The sequence below is a fragment of the Natrix helvetica genome, assembly GCF_964273705.1.
Source record: "Natrix helvetica genome assembly, chromosome: Z".
Taxonomy (NCBI): Eukaryota; Metazoa; Chordata; class Lepidosauria; order Squamata; family Natricidae; genus Natrix; species Natrix helvetica.
In genome coordinates this window covers 27,033,426-27,056,542 of record NC_138554.1, presented here as the reverse complement: position 1 = coordinate 27,056,542, position 23,117 = coordinate 27,033,426, and the positions used below count along the sequence as shown (strand labels likewise).

At 48.2% G+C, this 23,117-nt stretch overlaps 1 protein-coding gene across 1 annotated transcript; it reads right to left on the bottom strand.

Annotated features, from left to right (window-relative positions):
- Positions 1–1,419: 1,419 nt before the first annotated feature.
- Positions 1,420–8,161, bottom strand: TUFM (Tu translation elongation factor, mitochondrial). The gene is made up of 11 exons (XM_081932440.1): positions 8,052–8,161; positions 5,189–5,235; positions 4,913–5,075; positions 4,020–4,186; positions 3,660–3,764; positions 3,388–3,552; positions 3,164–3,296; positions 2,974–3,078; positions 2,242–2,393; positions 1,925–2,044; positions 1,420–1,756 (listed from the first exon to the last, which is right to left on the bottom strand). The coding sequence occupies exons 1-11, from the start codon at positions 8,101–8,103 to the stop codon at positions 1,586–1,588; spliced, it is 1,380 nt and encodes a 459-aa protein (XP_081788566.1). The 5' UTR covers positions 8,104–8,161; the 3' UTR covers positions 1,420–1,585.
- Between the last annotated feature and the right edge of the window lie 14,956 nt (positions 8,162–23,117).

The window sequence follows — 23,117 nt, the reverse complement described above, 5'->3', positions numbered from 1 at the left end:
CTCAGTTGCTATTGTTTTTTCATAATTATAAGAGGATGATAGTGTGACTGATATGTTAAATCTTTTTTATTTGTAGAGACCACTTTGAATCACTTAGTCCCGCTTTTATGCCTCAGCTAGTCACCATCTGAGAATTCTTTTAAAATGAGCGCAGGTTAAGTTCAGTGTTGTGGACCATGACCTTTTTGCTGCTCTCCAATGAAATTCAGTTTTCATTCATCAACCTGCTTACAGTGTCATAGTCTTACTTTGAGATATAGGGCAGTGATGGTGAACCTTTTCAGCACTGAGTGCCCAAACTGGAATGTATGCATGCGCCACGGCCCCAGAAACTGACCAGTTGGCTGGTGCGTCTGCATGCGCCAGCCACCGGGTTTTGTGGTTCCCAACAAGTGCATGCGCACTGGCCAACTAGTTGAGTTTCTGGGACTGCAACACGTGCATGCGCATGTGTGTTCTGGTTTGGGCACTTAGTGCCGAAGAGCAGCTGGTGATGGCACATGTGTCCACAGAGGGCTCTGCGTGCCATCTCTGGCACGCGTGCCATAGGTTCACCATCACGGGTATAGGGGATCTGGCATTGTATATATACAGCTGTAATCTGAACCAACAGTTGTGAAGTGGTGAATAAAGGAAATGCCCTTTTTTTAAACGGAAAAACATTAAGTATAGAAGAAAACAAACTTTAGAATTAAGGATATTAGTCCCTTCTCAACTATTATAATTCTGCTGATCATATTTGTGAAACAGGTTGGCAATGCTTAATCAGGCTAAAAACTTGTACATTAAATTTTATCAAACTCTTGTTAGTGATTCATGTAATTAGTTGCAAAAATAAGACTGTGTATGGTTGATAGTATTTAACAGCACTTTAAAAAAACATCCGTCAATGCATAGTTAAAATACTGCTGGGGAACAAATAGTGATTTCACTCCTTCCAATGAACACTTTAGTTAGTTTCCAAATCATAGTTCTTTCTCATCAAGACAATAATTCCCATCTCCATTTTTTAAATGCAGATTTTTTTTCTTATATTTTCAATACGTTGACTTTGTGATTTCATGTTTCCTTTCTCCTATGTATGGCAGCACAAAAACATAACAAACAAGCTTCTGTGGGGTTCTTGGCACTCCAAAATTATGTTATCTGATTGGGGAACGAAATGTCTTGCAAGTAAGCGGCAAAGCCCAGAGCACCAAGAAGCTCACAGTTCAACCCCAAACTACATATATTATTTTCTGTTGGAAACTGTATTGTATTGTAAATGTGCTGCTTTTACATGCTGCTTATCTGTAATGGATTAAGGTTGCATAGCAGGGTTATTTATGTGCTTGTGATGCACAGATGTTTTGTAGCTTCATCAGCACACTTGCATTGAGCCAGGGATGATTCTGGAGGGGAGGGGAAAAAAGCTTCTGCTCACTTTTTAATTATTTTTATTTAAACAATTTTCACCCTTGCTCCCACCCCTTGGTGGAACCCTCTTCTTTGAGCCAAGACTGCCACATTCATCTACTGTGCAGATATGGACGCAGTGTCGTCAGTTTTCTAGGAAGTATTCATGTCCATTTCCAGCTACTGCAACTTAACTATCCCAGCAATCATCCCCTGGAGCTAGTGGCAGTATCTTAGTGACCACTCCAGTGCCCATGGTTCGAGATCCATCCCGCAGAGTGAACCGTTGTCCTTCTTCCAAGACCATGGGGTACTGCAGTACGAGCTTAAGGCAGACGTTCTCACCTGGCATCACCATTTCCTACAGCAAACAAGAGGAAAGCTATGAAGAGATGGCAACCTACACTTAGACCTCCACAACTGCAAGAAATGTGGCAATCTAGAAATATGGAGATAATGCCTGTTTCAAACCCCACTACTCAGCAGTGATCACGCACAACAAATTAGAGGGGAAAAGTGTGATACAAACCTTTCCCTCAGGTAATTCTAGGCGACAAGTCATATTCCAGGTCAGCGAGAACATAATTGGCATGAACCTAGACACAAAAGATGCTTGACGGCCACCTTCCTCTTTGGTCAGGATATAAACCTATGAAAGTAAAGCAATTTTTTTTTGTCTTAACTTTACATGGTAGGGGAGCAAGTTTGGGGATAGTAGCCTACCATTCCCTAATAACGTGTTAACATGTGCTCCAGAGTTCTATGGACGTCTCTTTCTCAGCCCTCCACAGGATGTGAAACAGCATCCTAGTATTCTGCCTTCCCACATATATTTCCCTCACTTACCTGAGCCTCAATCTTCTGATGTGGCTGGATGGAGCCAGGCTTACACATGACTAATCCCCGTCGTATATCTTCTCGTTTCACAGACCGGATCAAAGCGCCCAAATTGTCTCCAGCCTGTGCCTGATCCAATTGTTTGTGGAACATCTCGACACCTAAAGCCAATTACACACACATATTTTGTGCAGCGTCCCCAGTTCCACAAAATTATACAGGTAGTCCTTGACTTACAACAGTCTTCTTAGTGACCATTCAAAGTTACAATGGCACTGAATGACTTATGATCCTTTTTTCAAACTTAATGGCCATTGCAGCATCCCCATGGTCACATGATTTATATTCAGATGCTTGACGACTCACATTTATGATGGTTCCAGTGTTCCAGGGTAACGTTACCACTTTGCGACCTTCTGACAAGCAAAGTCAATGGAGGAACCCAGATTCACTTAACCATGTTACTAAATTAACATCCACAGTGAGTCACTTAACAAATGTGGCCAGAAAAGTCATCAAATGGGGCAAAACTGACTTAACATATTTCACTTAGCAATATAAATATTGGGCTCCATTGTGATCGTTAAGTTGAGAACTAATGTACTCAAGGATTGCCTCAGTCATAATTTCCAGGTCATAATTGTTTAGAAACAGACCAGTAACATGAGAAAAACTAAGCTAAAAACACACTGGAAGACCAATCTTGCAAAAAAAGGGGGGAGGAAGGAGAATTCTACTTACCAGTCACAATTGAGCGTAAATGTGTTTTGTAACCCACAAATTCACATTCTTCCCCTTTCTTGAGAATACCACGTTCAAGGGTACCTGCTACAACAGTGCCCCGACCTAGAACAAATTAAAACCAGTTTAAATAAAATAGCTATAGATCCCTACCTTTGAATGCGCAAGGTAGAATGTGATAATTTGGTACCTGGAATGGAGTAAGTACGCTCTATTGGAAGCAGAAAAGGTTGATCAAGGTCACGTTTTGGCACAGGGATGTATGAATCCACTGTATCCAGAAGCTTCATGACAGAATTCAATCCCAATTCTGGATTTTGATTCTACAAAAAAAAAAAAAGAACCAGAGGAATTAACAATACACCTTAAAGGGAAAAAATAAAAGGAACAGAGTTAGTGCAGCATAACACTGACCTCCAGAGCGCAAAGGGCAGACCCTATGATTACAGGAGCTGCTTCCCCATCATAGCCCAACTCTGTAAGTAGCTCGCGGATCTCCAGCTCCACTAGTTCCAACATTTCTTTATCATCAACTGCATCAGCTTTGTTGATGTACACAACCACATGTTTCACTCCAATCTAGAATAGTGTGATGGGGAAAAGAAGAAGGGAAATTTGCTTAAATTTGCCCTGTCTGAGCAAATATATCAGATGATCACTATGGTATTTTTTAGATCACAACCAACCTGTTTAGCAAGCAGAAGGTGCTCTCTAGTCTGTGGCATTTGTCCATCTGTTGCAGCCACCACCAGGATACAGCCATCTAATGGTGCTGTCCCAATGATCATATTCTATAGACCAAAGAATGGGAAACATGTCAGTTTCCAACAATAAGCTTAGAAAAACATCCTTTCATATTATTGTGGTTGGCATAAAAACATCTCAAACAGGAAAGATACTTCTGTGGGGTTTTTTTTTTCTTAAATCATCCATTTATTTAGATATATCTTACAAGTACAATCACTAAGAACCTTCTGCCAGGGATTCCAAAATAGGAATATTGAAATTCTTAAAAAGTTCCTTAGCATCTAGTTCCTCATGCCTACCTTGATATAATCAGCGTGCCCAGGACAATCTGTATGACCATAATGGCGGTTGGCTGTTGAATACTCTACATGGGAGGCATTAATTGTAATCCCCCGGGCCTTCTCTTCTGGTGCATTATCTATCTCTTCATATTTCTTGTACTGGGCACTTCCAGTCTCAGAAAGAACTGGAAGAAAAAGGTAAATATGAACATGGCATCATGGGTGTGTTTAAACTGATGTATCTGAAGGGCTGGCACTAGTCCTTGTGAAAGGGGACAAGTCAGCCAAACAATGCTTAAAGCTTCTTTTATTCCTTTTCTGAACTTTTGAATTAGCAAAAAGGACTTACGCATCTCAGCCTTTTTTCCCTTATACAATTATAAGAGGTGTTAATAGAAAATAGCATCAAAGTCTTTCTCGCAGTTGATAAAAGTAGGGGAGAACACGCTACGTTTAATTCTTCACCTGAACCTCATGTGAGACTTTGAAATAATATTATGCTTGGATTGATCTGAAACCCTCTGGAAGACTCCTGCTGTGTAACAGAGCCCTAACACCTTCAAATACATTGTGATAGCCATCAATCAAGATTATTATTGAAGGGTAACATTTTTATTCCAAATACAAAGGCTGAAGCAGATTCTAGATGCGAATCCTGATGACTGGAAACAGTCAGAGCACCCAACACAAAAAAAAAAAAACCCCTAACCCCTGGCAATTTTTTTAAAATATTATGCTTTAATTTTAGAACATCCTGTTTACCAATAGCTCTGGATCAGCCTAGTCAATTGCTTCAATACTTTACTGGTGGTTCTTTAAATCAGTGGTCCTCTAGCAAATAAAAAGGGAGGTGCTTAAGATATTTATTTGGTCTCCTTTAACAACTGTGCCCATCTTTCCCCAACACTTACTTTTAGTGATGGCTGCTGTTAATGTGGTCTTGCCATGATCCACATGCCCAATTGTTCCGATGTTGACATGTGGTTTGTCCCTTACAAATGTTTTTTTTGCTTCAACTGCAAAACATCGAATTGGGAATTCTAGTCCACTGAAGCTTGTGCCATGTACTGGTGGCTGGGGGGGGGGGGGACACAAATAGCAATATTAAAATCTCTATGAATTACTGCCTCTAACTTTTATCAACACAACATTTGTCTTTTCCACTCCCTGATGTAAATGTTTCTTACCTTGTATAGTACATTTTGCAAGTACAGAGGCAGGCAGCCACGTAGGCCTACAAGACATAAATACAATAATTGTGATAAGAATCTCATTAGCTTGTGGTATTCTGCTTTTAGGCACTACACTGCTTCATATTCAAACATCCAATTTATACTTCACATAGCCCACTGAAATTGTTATACTTCCAACCAAACTATTATCTTTGGACATTCTTGTTCTCAGTTCCATTCCTTCCCTTTTTTATCTTTGCATACAACTCTCAGTATAGGCATTTAACAAAAATCATATACGCTCATAATTTCAGGTAACTTGAAAAGCATATCTAGATCGGGCAGAACTTTTATATCACCATGCAATGATCTGGTTTATATTGCATTTAATCCAAGGAACAAGTAATTATAGATCAGAGGTCACCAACCTTTCAGACCTCCGGGACAACTAAATTCATAATTTTAAACCCCATAGACCACTAATATGAATCCAGCGCGCTTTCTCTCCCTCTTCCTGTTTCTCCCTCTCATCTTTTTTTCTCTCTCCCCATCTCTTACATCTCTTTTTCTGTCTGTCTGACATACACACACACACACACACCTGTCCCTCTCTCCCCGTCTCTCATCTTTCTCACATCTGTCTTTCATGTGTCTCATCTCTTTCTCTCTCACACACCTCTCTCTGTCCCTCTCTCTCTTTCTCTGGTGCTCTCTGGGTCTCACAGGCACTTCTTTGGACTTTGTTGGTGCTGGATGCACCTGTCGCTCAGGGAGACGCATGACCTGCTCTCCACACCGAGACACTTGCCTGCCCCAGCTGCAGCCAATGCTCTGCATTGTAATGGGCTCCAGGAGGGGAGAGTCACCCATTGTGAAGCGCACTAAATTTAATTCTACTGTGCAAAGTGCCGCGAGAGCCATGGAGGCGCCAACAACAGCAGCAGAGAGAAACAGCCATGCCAGTGTCACGGGGCAGAGAGGAAGTTGTGTGTTTCCCTGAATGACCGAGGTGTGCATAGCATCAAAAAGGGCTGGAAGAAGCACCCTCAAGAACCAAGAGATAAAATACAGGGGCACTTCACTCCCACTCTGTAATAGGCAGCGAGTCTTGATCCCCCCCCCCTTTACCTTCTCAGGCCAGGCAAGGAGTGACTGGGATGGGAAGGTGAGGCCAGCCACTGGTGGGTTCAGTTGACAGGAAGCCACAGCAGGGGGATGAAAGAGCTGCGGGTTGCCAACACCCGTTGCTTCGGCCTTTCTGCGCTGCTCCCCCCCCCCCTGCTGCAACAGCACCATTACCTTGTTTCGGCTGGCAAAGGGTGCGCTACTCCTGCACCACCTGCAAAGTTGCATGTACCACCCTCTACGACGGAGCTTTCCAGCCCCATCACGAGCTGCCTGGCTGGTCCCATATTCCAGAGCTCTAGCCACAGGACTGGCCCATTGGACATCCCGGAGCATCTCCTCCACCTGGGTGCACTGTGGACCACCAAACTTTTTCCACAGACCACCAGTTGGTGATCACTGGTATAGATTATGTAAAAATATGTATAGCATATTTAAAATCAGCTTAGCTTGTATTTTCTTTCATCTTCTCTACATTAGACACATCAATTGTTTATTTTGTGATACTGTTCATGTAAATGTCAGAAATTCATTCAGAATTAGCAAATTAATAGGCCAAAAGTGAGCACACAAAACTTCAGAACTGTCTATCTATTGCAGAGAGACTCTTTTCAAAAGGAATTGGTTATACAGCAAGGAATACAAAATGACTGAAACGTCCCTCAAGAGAGGAAAACAAAATTTATTTGGGATAAAAATCAATATATCTCTTCCATTAAGTTGCTAGATTCCAAATCATGTTAACAATGGTCCTTGAGCAGAAATGTAGACTGAAGTGTACACTGAAGTGTGTATGTATGTACACACACATGATATATACATCATACACATATATGTATGTATATGTCTGTACATACACACATCAACCTACACTTCAATATGTGCGTGTTGTGTACGTGTGTATATATAGTATACACACATATACATATGTATGACTATAGGATCACCTTTATTGTCATTTTAAATTGTGAACACAACGGCATAAATTCAAAATGAAATTCTGATGTCTGGTCTCAAAAAAAACGCGCGCACACACACAGCAAAGCGATTCAAAATTAAAACAGGCATAAAATGAAAATCATAATTATACTTTAAAAAAAATAATAACACTGAGTCAAGAAGCGAAAGGCAAGATCGGTATGGTGGTAGCATATTCTCTGGTCTCGTTCAAGAGCAAGAAAAGGTCGCCAAACAGCTTTAATAAACTGCAGCGACGCCTCGCCCAGCCCCGGTGCTGGTAGTGCTTCCGCAACGCGGTCTCTCCCACGTGCAGTGGAATCGATGCTTTACGCCAAGACGCTCCAATCTTGCCGACTTTAAGCCTGGGGGACTTCAACTCCCAGAATTCTCCAACCAGCATAGCTGGCTGGAGAATTCTGGGAGTTGAAGTCCCCCAGGCTTAAAGTCGGCAAGGTTGGAGAGCCCTGCTTTTACGCAGACATATAATGGGGACAAAGAAGACATTTTCATGCGCGCGGGGACGGAGGCGGCTGTTTCTCTCCTTCCCCTCGACCGCCTCTGGCCGCCTTCCAGCATCCTCCGTAGCCCAGCAATGAAGACCAGGTCAAGGCGCGGAAGGTCAGGCATGCTCCGGAGAGAGAGAACCCGCGGAGGATGGGAAAACGTCGGGCTTCCTTTTTCGGCCTCCCATCTGGTTACCGGAACGTGCCTCCCCCCCCCCCCGCACTCTCCCCGCCCGCACCGGGTTCCCCTCTCCTCCCCCCCCTCCCAAGGTCCGCTGTGACTGACTGACCGCTACCGCCGCACAGCCGCCCTCGCGCCAGCAGCAGAGCACAGGCCGCCATCTTCCCTTCCTCGTCCCGGAAAAAACGTCACCAGGCCCTGAGGGGAATGGAGAGGGCGGGCACGCGCTAGATCCAACTTCCGGCTACAAATAAATTATATATATATTAAAAGGCGCTCGTTTTGACTGAGGAGGTTCGCTTTTCCGCCCTGCAGCCGGTTTAGATTAAATTACCCTGCGTACTGTCTTGTTTTAGAGCAGTGGTTCTCAACCTTAATATGGTTCCTCATGTTGTGGTGACCCCTAACCATAAAATTTCTTCTTCTTCCCCTCTCGTTCCTCCCCTCCTCCTCTCTTCTCCTCCCTCTTACCCTCTCTCCTACTCTTAATTCCCCTCCCTTACTTCCTCTGCTTTTACCCTTTATTTCTTCCTTTCTCCCCTCCTCCTCCTTCCTCCTTTCTTCTTCCCCACTCTTTCCTCCCCTCCTCCTCTCTTCTCCTTCTTACCCTCTCTCCTACTCTTAATTCCCCTCCTTTGCTTCCTCTGCTTTTACCCTTTCTTCCCTTCCCTCCTTCCTCCCCTCTTCGCCACTCTTTCCTCCACTCCTCCTCTCTCCTCCTCCCTCTTAGCCTCTCTCCTACTCTTAATTCCCCTCCCTTACTTCATCTGCTTTTACCCTTTATTTCTTCCTTTCTCCCCTCCTCCTCCTTCCTCCTTTCTTCTTCCCCACTCTTTCCTCCCCTCCTCCTCTCTTCTCCTTCTTACCCTCTCTCCTACTCTTAATTCCCCTCCTTTGCTTCATCTGCTTTACCCTTTCTCCCTTTCCATTGTTGCCCTTCCTTATTTGCTTTCTCTGATGGGTTCTCAGGGTGGCATTTCAGGAAACCCAACTTTATATTTTCATACATATCATTTTCTGTTACATTTTATAATTCCACTTGTATCATTTTTTAAATTGTTTACTTGCATTGCAATTTTTTTTGCTCTTTTCCTTTGTGCATGGTTTATCGTACTTTTAGCAAGCAGGTTTTCATTGTGTGAATGGGGCCAATTCGGGCTCCTGAGCTTGGCTCTTGATGACAGGTCTAGTTGTGGATTTAGATATAGTTAAAAGTACCTGGCAGCGGCATGGAAAACAGTCGCGCACACGCTCCACACAATTACAGCCCGGAGCAGGACCTAAGCCCCTTCCTCCCTCACAGGAACACTTTCCCTCCATTATGAAGTCTCTGAGACTAATTCTATGGGGTGTGCGCACCTATGTTTTTTATGGCGTGGAGCCACAGTGACGCTCTGCGCGGCCACTCTGGAGCCCATCCGCAGGAATTTCAAGGAACGCAAGGTGGAGTCTAAACTTTAGAGTTGGGCTGGTCTCAGCGACCCCTGTGAAACAGTCGTTCGACTCCAAAAGGGGTCAAGACCCATAGGTTGAGAACCGCTGTTTTAGAGACTTAGCTTCTGATTGGCTTTGCAATGCCTTTTATGAGCTGCGAAGGAAAGACTTTTTTAGAGGCGCGAGAAAATTTATTGGAGGAAGGACTTTTGTTTCAAATCCCATCTTTCGCCATAAGGAATACTGAACTTCACTCAGCCTACTACACAGGGCTGTTGTGGAGAAAAATTGGAGACATGTACAGATACTAAAGTAGAAGAGGGGATATTTTAAAAAATGTCACCCGTCCTAGTAGAAAACGGGGGAAAGTGAATATTTCAGTTGAGTCGTGTTTAGAGCATGATCTAGAAGGGGACTATGTTTAGTCTAAGGCAATGATTCTCAATCCTGGCAGTTTCACTTTCCAAAATTCTCCAACCTCTGAAATACACCATTACTACAAGTTATTGTAGTAATGAATAAGTAGTAAGAAAATTGCTGGCAAATAGATGTAGGCTAAATATATTAAGAATTATTATTTTTGCACCAAAAGACAAAGGCAGAGTGTGAATATGCCACACTGGAATATTTAATTAGTTCAGCCTTTCTGAAATGTGGCACTCTCCAGGTGTGGTGAGATTGCAATTCCCTCAATTTCACATTGGAACAGAACACCTGAAAGTCTGGGAGGTTGAAGAAAACTAGAATTCTGCACATTCCAAGACTGCAGAATATGCACTCATCAGAAGAACTGGACAAGATGACTGCCAGGAACCCATTCAGGTTAACCATTCTTCTTTCCTCACACTAATAATTTATAATTAAATTTAAATTATAATTTATTAATTATTAATAATAATTATAATTTAAATTATAAATTACAGTGATTCCTGCTGTTAGAGTTAGTTTGGTTTAGTATAGTGAAGGAAATGTATGACATGCATGTCAAAAGTGACATGCCACGATGATTTGTGACACATCAACATTCACCAGCACCCAATAATTACCATGTAGTCTCCAATTTATAATATTAATGGAGTCTGCCCATTCATGTCGGAAGTTGGAACTACATTAAATGAAGCACCTAAGGACATCCCTGTCCCTGCTTTCACCAATGCATTCATTAAATGAATGAATGCATGGGTCTTTAAGTACAGCCTGGGGTGACTCAGGGATGGGAGAAACTGAGGGAGGTCTAGTGCAGGGACAGGCACTCCCAGGAGGCATCCCTCACCCTCTAAAATATCCCAGGCTTTGCCTCCTGCACCTTGGTTTCCCCAAAGCCCTATGGGCTTCCTCCATAGCCCATCCCATCACCATTCGCTTACTTAACTTTTTGATGAGTTCAGGAAGTCTGCATAGAGAAGGCCACTCCCTCACTGGACCATGTGGCATAATGAAGAAGAAAGATGATTTCTTTTGTTTCCCCTAGCCAGCGTAAACCACTACAATATCTTCTTAGATCCACCAGCGCTAGTCTGAAGAGGCTTTGCCAGCGAGGAGAAAAGTCCCGAGGGTTGTGTGTGGCTGTTCCAGGTCCATCGTCACTAGCAAAGGGCTGAAGGAGGCCTTTGCCAGCAAGGACAGAGGCCTGGAGGGACGGGTGCGCCCCTCTCCGCCTCCATTCTCAGCGGCAAAGCATTTATGCAAATATGGCAAAAGGGTTTGCAAATGGAGGGAAAGCTTTGGTGCTTCAGGCCTTCTACCCACGTGCAAAGCCTTTTGCTGCAAGTCTCGTCCAGACCTCCTTTTGCAGAGAACAGAGGCCTAAAGTAGAACCCTAGAGGGGGAGAGTGGGGAACGAAATAGCCAGGGCAAATGTTGCAGCACCTCTGCGGTAGTTCATAAGTGTGAACGACTGCTGTGGCGCTGCAACATTTGCAATTTCAGGACTGTCATAAGTATTTGGGGTAGTTAGGTCATAACGTAAAACAATCACTAAGTGAACTGTTGTAACTCAGGAATTACTTGTATTCTCAAAAGCACATCTAAGTCTTGTGTGATTTTTGGAGGCTGCGAAGGAAAATGGGGAGTGCTCTTGCACAGTCTCAGACCCTACAAAAGTTGTGTGAGAGGGCCATGCTTGTGAGGCCTCCAGAGCTTCCAAAAATATTGTGAGAACAGGAAGTGGTTTCATGCCTCCTGCAATCTGGAGCAGCTTTGGATAGGCTACACTATAGGAACCCGTCAATGGAAAGAACACTGCAAAAGAACACTTGAAGGTGAGTAGTGCACAACAAAACCCGAGAATCACTGGGCTGCAGAGGTGAATGCTACTCTCAAAGTGAAACAATGTGAGATGACCCTTTGAATGGCAGCGTTGGTACGAGGATGAAATAAACCCCCAGGTTTCCATTTCAGACCCAGCTTAGTGCTGCCACCAAAGGACACTGTTCAAGATCATCTAAATCAGTGGCCCCAATCTTTTGGACATCAGGGAACAGTTCAACAGACAAAGGTTTTCCGTGGACCGGAAGGCACATCCTGCGGATGGGGCTTTGATTAATTGCATAGCCCAGTTGCTGGCATGCCACAGCCCATGCTAGTCCACAGACTGGGGGTTGGGGACTCCTGCCTAGTTCAAGGATGGGTTGCTACCGGTTTTACTACCGGTTCGCAACCCGCGCGCAACGCAGAACAGTTTTCAGTGAACTGCACACACACAGTCAGTAAAAACCAAAATGGTGGTGGCCCAGCGGCGGTGAGGGAACTGGTTTGGGGGCGTGGCAGGGCTGGGTCACTGCTGGTTCTGCAACCCAGGTCTGAATTCCACTACTGGTTCAGCTGAACTGGGACCAACCTACTTCTGGCCTAGATATGTGTGTCGGTGTCAGAGAATTGTTTCTCTTTTGTTGGAGATTAACTGCCAGCAGAGTTCATTTTAGGCATTTTCTGAATTTTTGATATGCCAAACCCAAAAGGGTTTATCACCAGTCCAGTGATTAAGGTATCAGGCTAGAAACCAGGAAACTGAATTCTAATCCCAATTTCAGCATGAAAACCAATTGGGTGATTTAGGATCAGTCACTGTCTCTCAATCCAAGTTTACCTCCCAGGTTTGTTTTGAGGAAAATAGAGGAATGAGTATTCAATATGTTTGCTGACTTGAGTTATGTATAAAATAATAAAGATGGATTAAAAAGATATATCAAGATTTTGATAGCAGTTTCTTGTAGGTTTCCTACATAACATGATGTTTATGTATCCGCTGTGACTTCAAGGAAGTGGATTTTTTTGTAGAAAGATCAAGGCTGAAATTTGATTGTAGAGTGGAAGTTATTTAGGTCATAATGGAATTTGATTATTCTTTTCTATAGGTCTAGAAAATGAAAATATTAAAAACCACCACTATTACAGAGCAGTGTGAATGTAATGTAAATGAGAACAGGTGTCAGTCACCTGCCCTAAACTTTTACAAAAGAGAAACCCCCGAAATAAGACAAATAACATTTGATTTCAATTTCCTCAGTCAGATATTTGCTGAGTCAGATATTTAGGCTTGGTACTGTTTAAGGCAGGAGTCCCCAACCTCTTTAGGCAAGTGGGACATGTTGGGAAAATATTAAAGAGTTAATCTCATAATGGCTATTGGGCGAATTTACATTTATAACAATTCAGTTATAAAACATTGTGTTGCTAGAATGATATCTGCTAGCCACCTCTGATCTCTACAATATAAAACAGTACAATTATTAATAGTATCAACATCTGTTTACCATTCTTAATGTTGTAAGCTGCCCAAAGTTGCCTTACAGTAAGATGGGCAGCAAACAAATTTAATAAATAAATTCTTAACTTTTTTCTACAAGTCTGGTAGAAGTCCATGAAAGTATCTCCAAATATCCTAGCATCTTGATATTAGAGACATCAGTTTTAAACCTAGTGGCACTAGAGAGATTTTGATTCCAGTCTAGTCAGCCATGGAAACTTGCAGGGTAATTTCTGGTGAGTCATTCTCTTTTAATTCAATTTGCCCTATAGACTTGGGGGGAAATGGAAAGGGGAATGCAATGAACAGTCCTTAATCTTTTAGAGTAAAAGCAGGGTATAAATCTAACCGGTAAAGCTATGCATATATTTCCCTGCAAATTCCAGATTTTTTGAATTTAAATTCCCACATCTCCAGGCACTATGTTCTCTGAATCCCAAGATAAAATAAACTGGAAAAGATTGCAGTAGGGCAAAGGAAATGGGCTTGAACACTCTGTTATCAATCATGGATTCTTTATTGGGTACAAGAGCATTGGTGTTCCAGTTGTTACCATACCTTTGCAGTGAGTTCTCAGTCCACCTTTTTTCTAGGATAGAAGGATTTTTACACCCTTTTTCACAGCAATAAAGGACCATGAGTGTTAAATAAGTCTTAAAATCTTGATGCAGAAAAAAAAATATTGTGAGAAGAACTAGCTAGCTGAGTGACCTTGGGCTGGTCACTTTCTTTCTGTCCTAGGAAAGAAGCAATGGCAAACAACTTCTGAAAAAATCTTGCCAAGAAGACTGCAGGGTTTTCTCCAGACAGCCTGTGAGAATTGGACATCACTGAGCAGAAAAACATTCTTTTTTATTATTAAGGAAAGATTTTACACATAATTAAATGACCAGAAAAAGAAAACAGGAAAAAGTATGGAAGAATAAAAAAATGAAAAATAAGAAAAGACTAAGAAAAGGAACAGAAAAATCTAAAGCAGTGGTTTCTGATATTCTTTGCAACAGTTGCAAGCAAATTCACCATTTCTACGAACCCAAATTGCATTTCCAGGTTCCCTTTTTCTCATAAAGGGAGATGAGAGGAGGAGGAGCTTCCGGAGGGAATGGCGGTCAGCTTGTGAGCTCCGCATGTTTGGGGGGGGGGCTCCCTGATGGGAGGGGTGCTGCCGGCCCTCTGTTCCATCCTGAGGGTCGGAATTTCGTTGACGACCACCCTGGCTTCGCCCTGGCTTTGGGCTGGATCACCAGGGTGGTCGGAGAGCCAGACGGTGAGGCAGAAACGCGCTAGCTAGTTGGGGCTGGGGCTGGGGCTGGCGATTGCCGGCTCGTGTGCAGAACGGAAGAACGGAGCGGAATGGAGCGGTGCGGAGGCAGCCGGAGGAGGAAAGGAATCCCGGACAACCCATGCAGCCCAGGTGGCGGAGGTTTGGGCAACGGCGGTGGTGGAGGTGGTTAAATACGCCGAACGCCAGACCTTTTGGCCACCATAAATCCCGGACCAGCGGGGGGCTGCGAGAGGTGAGAACGAGACCTGGGGCGCTTTCTGGGTGCCAAAGAACGCTAGCAGACCAGCGGAGACTGCAGGGAAGCTCAGGAAAGCCGAGACGGCCCTGCGGGCTCAGGAACAACAACCCTGGGCAGCCAGGCTGCCGAGGAGACAAATGGCCACTCATGTCTGAGACTGGATAGAGACGTTTGGAAGACTGGTGGCCATTTGTTGAAGGTCTGACTTTTTACCCTCTCACCCTTGCTGACAACTTTCCTTCCTCGATTCAAATTACTATCTGACTAAGGCTTACCTTAACGCCCTGCTACAAACTGCTCCTTAGTGCCACCTTGTTACAAACTGCTCCCCAGTTCCCCCTTGAGGCTCCACTTGTAGACCATTCTGGCTAGCCTGCTAGCTCACCAACCTACCCTTTCCATCCAGGGTAAGGATAACCACCATCTACATACCCCTTTCGTGGGGGAACCCTGGCTCACGAACAAACTTATGATTTTAACAACAGCACCCGGAAATGAGCTCGCCCCTATGACAACCTATGAACTCTATATATTCCAGGTCAGACCTACTACTACTGCGAGAGTCCCCCCTCTCGCAGGTATGGCCCTCAGACCTTTCAAGGTCCCACCTTGATGACGGGTTTGTTAACCCAGAGAGGTGGAGGAAGCGGAAATTAAGGGGTTTTTTAATTAATCATTTTTTAACAGTTTTAAGGGGTTCCAGGGTAGGGGGGAAGGGGATTCAGGCCAGGAGGGAAAGTAGAGCCAGGCAAACAGGTGTGGTCGGGAGGGGAGGGAGCGGAGTGGGGGAGGAGAGTGATAATAGCATTCCAGTACAGGGCTCTGTTATACCAACGGTCGTGGGGAGGGGTGGGTGCGAGGACAGACTAAGAACCTGCAGTCGGTTGGGAGACCGTGGTTGTTGGTTACACCCGGTCGCTTGTACCAACCCCCGCACTCTAGGTGGCCAGGATCTACAGAGCCAGGGCCTTAGGCTGATGTTATGCAATGCGAGGTCCGCTGTTAACAAGGTCCCCCTCATTAATGACCTGATTTTGGAGGGGGAGCCGGACCTCGCAGGAATAACAGAGACCTGGTTGGGCCACGAGGGAGGTGTACCCCTCGTGGACATGTGCCCACCAGGTTATCGAGCATTCCACCAGCCACGGGCCCAGGGTAGGGGCGGTGGGGTAGCGGTAATTATCCGGGAAGACCTGGAGCCGAGAGAGTTCACTGTGCCACAGACATCCGGGTGTGAATCCGTCGTGAGATGGGGCCCAGGGAGACAGTTGGGCCTGCTGATTGTATACCTGGCTCCTTGCTATACATCAGCGGCCCTGCCTGAGCTCCTCGAGCTGATCGCAACGATGGCAGTTGAGACCCCCAAACTTTTGGTCATGGGGGACTTCAACTTGCCATCCGTGGGAGAAGCATCTGAGGTGGTTCAGGAGTTCATGGCTTCCATGACAGCCATGGACCTGACTCAGTTAATTCAGGGTCCCACACACGAGGGAGGCCACACACTGGATCTTGTTTTTGTCTCTGACCAGTGGACGAGTGATCTGGGAATAGGGGACATAGCTATTACTCCCCTGTCATGGTCAAACCACTCACTTCTCCGACTTGACTTCCCTGGTGCTACCCCCCGCCGCGGGGAGGCGGAACCGGAATGTCCTAGATGGTTCCGCCCCAGGCGCCTGATGGAACCGGAAAGGTTCCAGACGGAGCTTGGGCCACCTCCTGTAGACCTGACCCGCCCCTGGATAGAGGACCTAGTAGCCGCCTGGAATAATGCGTCTGCCGGGGCCTTAGACCGGGTGGCGCCTTTGCGGCCTCTCCTGCGGCAACGAACCACCCTGGCCCCTTGGTTCACCGAGGAGCTAAGGGTGATGAAACGCCACAAGAGAAGCCTAGAGAGCCGATGGAGATCCTCCCGAACTTGACCGAACACAGGTACGAACCTACTTAAGGACATACCTTGTGGCAATAAGAGCGGCCAAACGTCAACATTGTGCCGCCCTTATTGCGTCCGCAGATAACCGCCCTGCCGCCCTGTTTCGGGTGACCCGCTCTCTTCTTTCGCAGAGACCACGGGAAGCCCCTTTACAGGGCAGGGCAGAGGAATTTGGGAAATATCTGCAGGATAAAATCGCTCAAATCCGGAGGGAATGGGTCCCACTCAGTGGGCTAGGAGGGATGCCCCAGGCGAGTCTTGAGAGACCATTCTGGGAGGAGTTTGACTCGGTTGCCATCGAGGATTTGGACAGGTTACGCGGGCGACTACGAGCCACCACATGTTCATTGGACCCGTGTCCCTCCTGGCTTGTACTGGCATCCTGAGAGGTTACACGAGACTGGCTCTTGGTGCTAGTGAACGCTTCATTGGGCGAGGGGTTCTTACCGGCCGCCTTGAAAGAGGCGGTTGTGAGACCCTTACTCAAGAAGCCTTCCCTGGACCCAACGGAGCTAGCCAATTACCGTCCTGTCTCCAACCTTCCTTTCTTAGTGAAGGTTGTAGAGAGTGTGGTGGCCCAACAGTTCCCACGTCACCTAAAGGAGAATGATTATCTAGACCCGCGCCAGTCCGGCTTCCGACCCGGGCACAGCACAGAGACGGCCTTGGTCGCATTGGTAGATGATCTCTGGAGGGCCAGGGATAGGGGTTGTTCCTATATCCTGGTCCTATTAGATCTCTCAGCGGCTTTTGATACCATCGACCATGGTATCCTTGTTTGTTTGTTTGTTTGTTTTTTTGTTTTTTTATGGATTTATAAACCGCCCCCTCTCCCAAAAAGGGACTCGGGCGGTGTACAGTCAATGAAACACAGATAAAATACATAAATAACAATATAAATAATATATAAACAATTAAATACTTGAGCATTTGAGTGGAGGAGGTGAGACTGTACAAAGAAATAAATATAGTATAAAAGCCCTAAAACATCCCAATTAAAATACCCAAACCCAATTAAAATATATCCCCGGGAGGTAAGACTAAGAGTGTGCCAGGCCAGCTAATTGAAACAGGTGAGTCTTTAGTTTTTGACGGAAGGAACGGAGGTCAGTGGTGGTTCTGATGTCGGGGGGGAGGTCATTCCAGAGGGTTGGGCCCATCACAGAGAAGGACCTACTCCTAGGTGTCGCCCGCTGGCATTGCCTGGTGGACGGCACCAGGAGGAGTCCCTCCCTGTGAGAGCGGATTGGTCGTAGGGACGTGTGTGGTAGGATGCGATCCTGCAGATAACTAGGTCCTATGCCATGGAGCGCTTTAAAGATGGTAATCAATACCTTGAAACGCACCCGAAAGGCCACAGGCAGCCAGTGCAGCTCGCGCAGGAGGGGTGTTACGCGGGAGTATCGTGCACTCCCCATGATGGCCCGCGCGGCTGCGTTCTGGACTAGCTGTAGTCTCCGGATGCGTCCCAAGGGGAGCCCCATGTAGAGGGCATTGCAGTAGTCCAGGCGAGACGTCACCAGCGCGTGAGTGACCGTGCGTAGGGCACTCCGGTCCAGTAGGGGGCGCAATTGGCGCACCAGGCGAACCTGGTGGAAAGCCCCCCTTGCCACGGCTGCCACATGGTCATCCATTGACAGCCGGGCATCAAGGAGGACGCCCAAATTGCGCGCCCGTTCCACAGGGGACAGTTGTTCGCCCCCTATGGCCAGCGATGGTATCAGCTGGCTGAACCGAGGTGCCGGTAGCCACAGCCACTCAGTCTTGGAGGGGTTGAGTTTGAGTCTGTTGTCCCCCATCCAGACCCCGACGGCTTCCAAACACCGGGACATCACTTCGACAGCCTCGTTGGGGTGGTTTGGGGTTGAAATGTACAGCTGAGTATCATCAGCGTACAGATGGTACTCAACCCCAAAGCCACGGATGATCTCACCCAGCGGCTTCACATATGCATTGAACAGGAGAGGCGAAAGGACCGACCCCTGTGGCACCCCACAAGTGAGTGGCCTTAGGGTCGACCTCTGCCCCCCTGTCAACACACATTGCTTCCGGTCGGAGAGGTAGGAGCCGAACCACCGCAAGACGGTACCTCCGACTCCCATCCCCTCCAACCGGCGCAATAGGATACCATGGTCGATGGTATCAAAAGCCGCCGAGAGGTCTAATAGGACCAGGATAGAGGAACAACCTCTATCTCTGGCCCTCCAGAGATCATCGACCAACGCGACCAAGGCTGTCTCTGTGCTGTGCCCGGGTCGGAAGCCGGACTGGCGTGAGTCTAGATAATCGGATTCGTCCAGGTGTCACGGGAACTGCTGCGCCACCACATTCTCAACAACCTTCGCCAAAAAGGGAAGGTTGGAGACTGGATGATAATTAGCTAGCTCCGTTGGGTCGAGCGAAGGCCTCTTGAGCAAGGGTCTCACCACCGCCTCTTTCAAGGCAGTTGGTAAGTATCCCTCACCCAATGAGGCGTTCACCAGGCCCAGAAGCCAGCCTCGTGTCACCTCCCAGGCTGCCAGTACCAGCCAGGAGGGACACGGGTCCATTGAACATGTAGTGGGTCGCAGCCTTCCATGCAACCTGTCCAAATCCTCGGGGGCAACAGAGTCAAACTCCTCCCAGAATGGTCTCTCAAGATTCGCTGCTGACGGCCCGTCCGGTCCACTGACGGAGGTCCATCCACTCCGGATCTGAGCGATTTTGTCCTGCAGATATTCCCCAAACTCCTCTGCTCTTCCCTGTAAGGGTGCCCCCCGCGTCCCCTGCGATAAAAGGGAGCGGGTCACCCAAAACAGGGCGGCAGGGCGGTTATCCGCGGACGCAATAAGGGCGGCACAATATCTACGCTTGGCCGCTCTCATTGCCACAAGGTAAGTCCGCAAATAGGCTCTTACCTGTGTTCGGTCAGATTCGGAGCGTGAGGACCTCCACCTGCTCTCTAGACGTCTCCTGTGGCGTTTCATCACCCTTAGCTCCTCAGTGAACCAAGGAGCCCGGGTGGATCGATGCCACCGGAGAGGTCGCAAAGGCGCAACCCGGTCCAAGGCCCCAGTCGTCGCCCTATTCCAGGCAGTCACTAGGTCCTCTGACCGGGAGCGGGACAGGGCTACAGGTATTGGCCCAAGCTCCGTCTGGAATCTATCCGGTTCCATCAGGAGCCTGGGGCGGTACCAGCTTGGAGAGTCTGGTTCCGCCTCCTCGCGGTGGGGGATAGCGCCAGGGAAGTCCAGCCGGAGGGATGAGTGATCTGACCATGACAGGGGCGTGATGACTAAGTCCCCTATTCCCAGATCACTCGTCCACTGTTCAGATACAAAAATAAGGTCCAGTGTGTGGCCCCCTTCGTGAGTGGGGCCCTGAACTAATTGGGTCAGGTCCATGGCCGTCATGGAAGCCATGAACTCCCGAGCTGCCTCAGAGGCCGCTCCCGTCGACGTCAAGTTGAAGTCCCCCATGACCAAGAGTCTGGGGGTCTCAACTGCCGTCTCTGAGATTAGCTCGAGGAGCTCGGACAGGGCTGCTGATGCATAGCGAGGAGCCAAGTATACAATCAGCAAGCCCCACTGCCTCCCTGGGCCCCAGTTCACACCAAGGGACTCACACCCGGGTATCTGAGGGACAGTGAACTCCCTCGGCTCTAAACATTCCCGAATAACCACCGCCACCCCACCACCCTTGCCCAGGGCCCGGGGCTGATGGAATGCCCGGAAACCTGGTGGGCACATTTCCACGAGGGGTAAACCACCCTCGTGGCCCAACCAGGTCTCCGTTATCCCTGCAAGGTCTAGCTCCCCCTCTGAGATCAACTCATTGATGAGGGGGGCCTTGTTAGTAACAGACCTTGCATTGCAAAGCATCAGCCGCTGGCCCTGGCTCTGTAGTTCCTGTCCACCTAGACTGCAGGGGTTGGTACAAGCGACCGGGCGTAACCAACAGCCACGGTCTCCCAACCGACCTTGAGATCTTCTCCTGTCCTCGCATCCCCCCCTCCCCACGACCGTTGTAATAAAACAACCCTCTGTTGAAGTGACCTTTGCTTCCCCCCCCTCCACTTCACTCCCGTCCTTCCTGGACTCACCTGTTTGCCTGGCACTGGCTCTCCTCCCGGTCTGATTGGCCCTCCCCCCCACCCTGGAACCCCCTAAAAAAGATAAAAAACATTTTATTAAAAATCCCCTTAACTTCCGTCTCCTGCACCTCTCGGGGTTCACGAACCCGTCATCAAGGCGGGCCCTTGAGAGAGCCAAGGGCCATACCTGCGAGAGAGGGGCCTCCCGCAGGCGGAGCAAGTCTAACCTCAAATAAGTTATTATTAAAATTCCAATGGGGGTTAAGGTGCTATAGATGGTGAAAAAAGTCAATGTGGTGGGGTAAGAGGCATTGTCCTGGTTCGTCCTTCGATGGGGGGGGGGGGAGTAGGTGTCCAGATGATAAGGACTAGACAGAGGTGGCGAAGATAGTAGAAAATGGGTGATAGCCCTAGATGGTAAATAGTAAAAATGGGTGATAGCCCTAGATGGTCCTGGATGGGCATGAGCTCAGGGACAGAGATCCAGGGTCCTCGGTGGGTGGGGGGGAGGCATTCTTGGCCCAGGTATCCAGGTATCCGTGATCCAGGCACCACTCCAGCCTCTCCATGGTCCTAGGCCAAGTCCATGGCCCTAGGCCAGATCTTCCAGTGGCCTCTGATGATTCAGCCCCCCCCCCCAGCCACCGTCAGCCACCGTCCTGTTCTAAAGCTCTGTCCTGGCTCCCTCCCAAAGGGCCCAATAGTCCAGGCTCTCACCCAGTGCTCACCCAGCGCTCCGATATTCCTGGCGTTGATCTTTCGGCGTCTTCTATCAGCGCAGGCCTGAAGGAGTCGCCGGGAGCCGCCAGAGATGACATAAACCTCAGCAAAAAGCCTCGGCAAGGCCCTTGGCAGCGGCGTCTTCACATTGCCGCTGCCGCTGTCTCTACTCCACATGGCCCTCCGGTCTTCTTCGGCCTTGCCGGCCACCTCGCCTCCTTGCCGGCCGCCTCCACCTCACCTCCCTGCCGGCCGCTCTGTCGCTCTGTCGCTCCACTTGTCTCTCCCTCTGCCAGCGCGCACGCACCAGACGCCAAAACGCCGGACGCTGATGTGCCACCGCCATTCCTCGCCTGCTCTCATGCCCAGCCTCTTCCGCTCTTCCTCGATCTCCCTCCGACCACCCCGACCACCCTGGCGGACCAAAATAGGTCCAAAGCCAGCCAGGGTGGTGCAACAGTCCGACTCTCGACCCTCAGATGGAACGAGGGCCGGGAATAGCACCCTTTACCCCATTGGCACTCCGCAGCGTCTCCCGGAGCTCAAGAGGCGACCGCCATTGCCGGAAGCTCCTCCTCCTATCCTCCTGGACCGGCTGGAGGGGCTGGGGGTAAGGGGCACTGTTCTATGGTGGTTCTGCTCCTACCTCTCCAACCGGACACAGCATGTGTTGGCAGGGGAGCAGAGGTCGTCCCTGAGGCCTCTCACTTGTGGGGTGCCGCAGGGGTCGGTCCTCTCGCCTCTCCTGTTCAACACATATATGAAACCGCTGGGTGAGATCATCCGTGGTTTTGGGGTGGGATATCATCTGTACGCTGATGATACACAGCTGTACATCTCCACCCCGAACCACCCCAACGAGGCCGTTGAAATGATGTCCCGGTGTTTGGAAGCCGTACGGGTCTGGATGGGTGACAACCGACTCAAACTCAACCCCTCCAAGACGGAGTGGCTGTGGCTTCCGGCCCCCCGGTTCAACCAGTTAATTCCAACACTGGCCATTGGGGGCGAACAACTGGCCCCCATGGAACGGGCGCGCAATTTGGGCGTCCTCCTGGATGCCCGGCTGTCCATGGATGACCATGTGGCAGCCGTGGCGAGGGGGGCGTTCCACCAGGTTCGCCTGGTGCGCCAATTGCGCCCCCTATTGGACTGGGATGCCCTTCGCACAGTCACTCACGCGCTGGTGATGTCCCGCCTAGACTACTGTAATGCTCTCTACATGGGGCTTCCCTTGAGATGCACTCGAAGACTGCAGCTGGTCCAGAACGCGGCCGCGCGGGTGATTATGGGGAGTACGAGATACTCCCATATAACACCTCTCCTGCGCGAGCTGCACTGGCTTCCTGTGGTCTATCGGGTGCGTTTCAAGGTATTGATTACCATCTTCAAAGCGCTCCATGGCACAGGACCTAGCTACATGCGGGATCGCATCCTGCCCCATACATTCTTACGACCAATTCGCTCTCACAGAGAGGGACTTCTCCGGGTGCCGTCCACTAAGCAGTGCCAGAGGGCGGCGCCCAGGAGTAGGGCCTTCTCTGTGATGGGCCCAGCCCTCTGGAATGACCTCCCCCCGGATATTAGCATTACCACCGACCTCCGCTCCTTCCGTTCAAAACTCAAGACCCACCTTTTTCAACTAGCAGGCCTGGCTCAACCATAGCTCCATTTTATTCCTCCTGGCAATTTTTAAACTTGTAATTTCCATTGGGGTTTTAATTTAACTTATTTTAATATTTCTA

What these genes read in the sequence shown, in the direction of transcription:
- TUFM (XM_081932440.1), bottom strand. Translation starts at nt 8,103, where the DNA reads ATGGCGGCCTGTGCTCTGCTGCTGGCGCGAGGGCGGCTGTGCGGCGGT. An exon ending in GGCACGCTGATTATATCAAG is followed by an intron (nt 3,765 to 4,019) that starts GTAGGCATGAGG and finishes TTTGGTCTATAG; the next exon opens with AATATGATCATTGGGACAGC. An exon ending in GCGTACTTACTCCATTCCAG is followed by an intron (nt 3,079 to 3,163) that starts GTACCAAATTAT and finishes AATTTGTTCTAG; the next exon opens with GTCGGGGCACTGTTGTAGCA.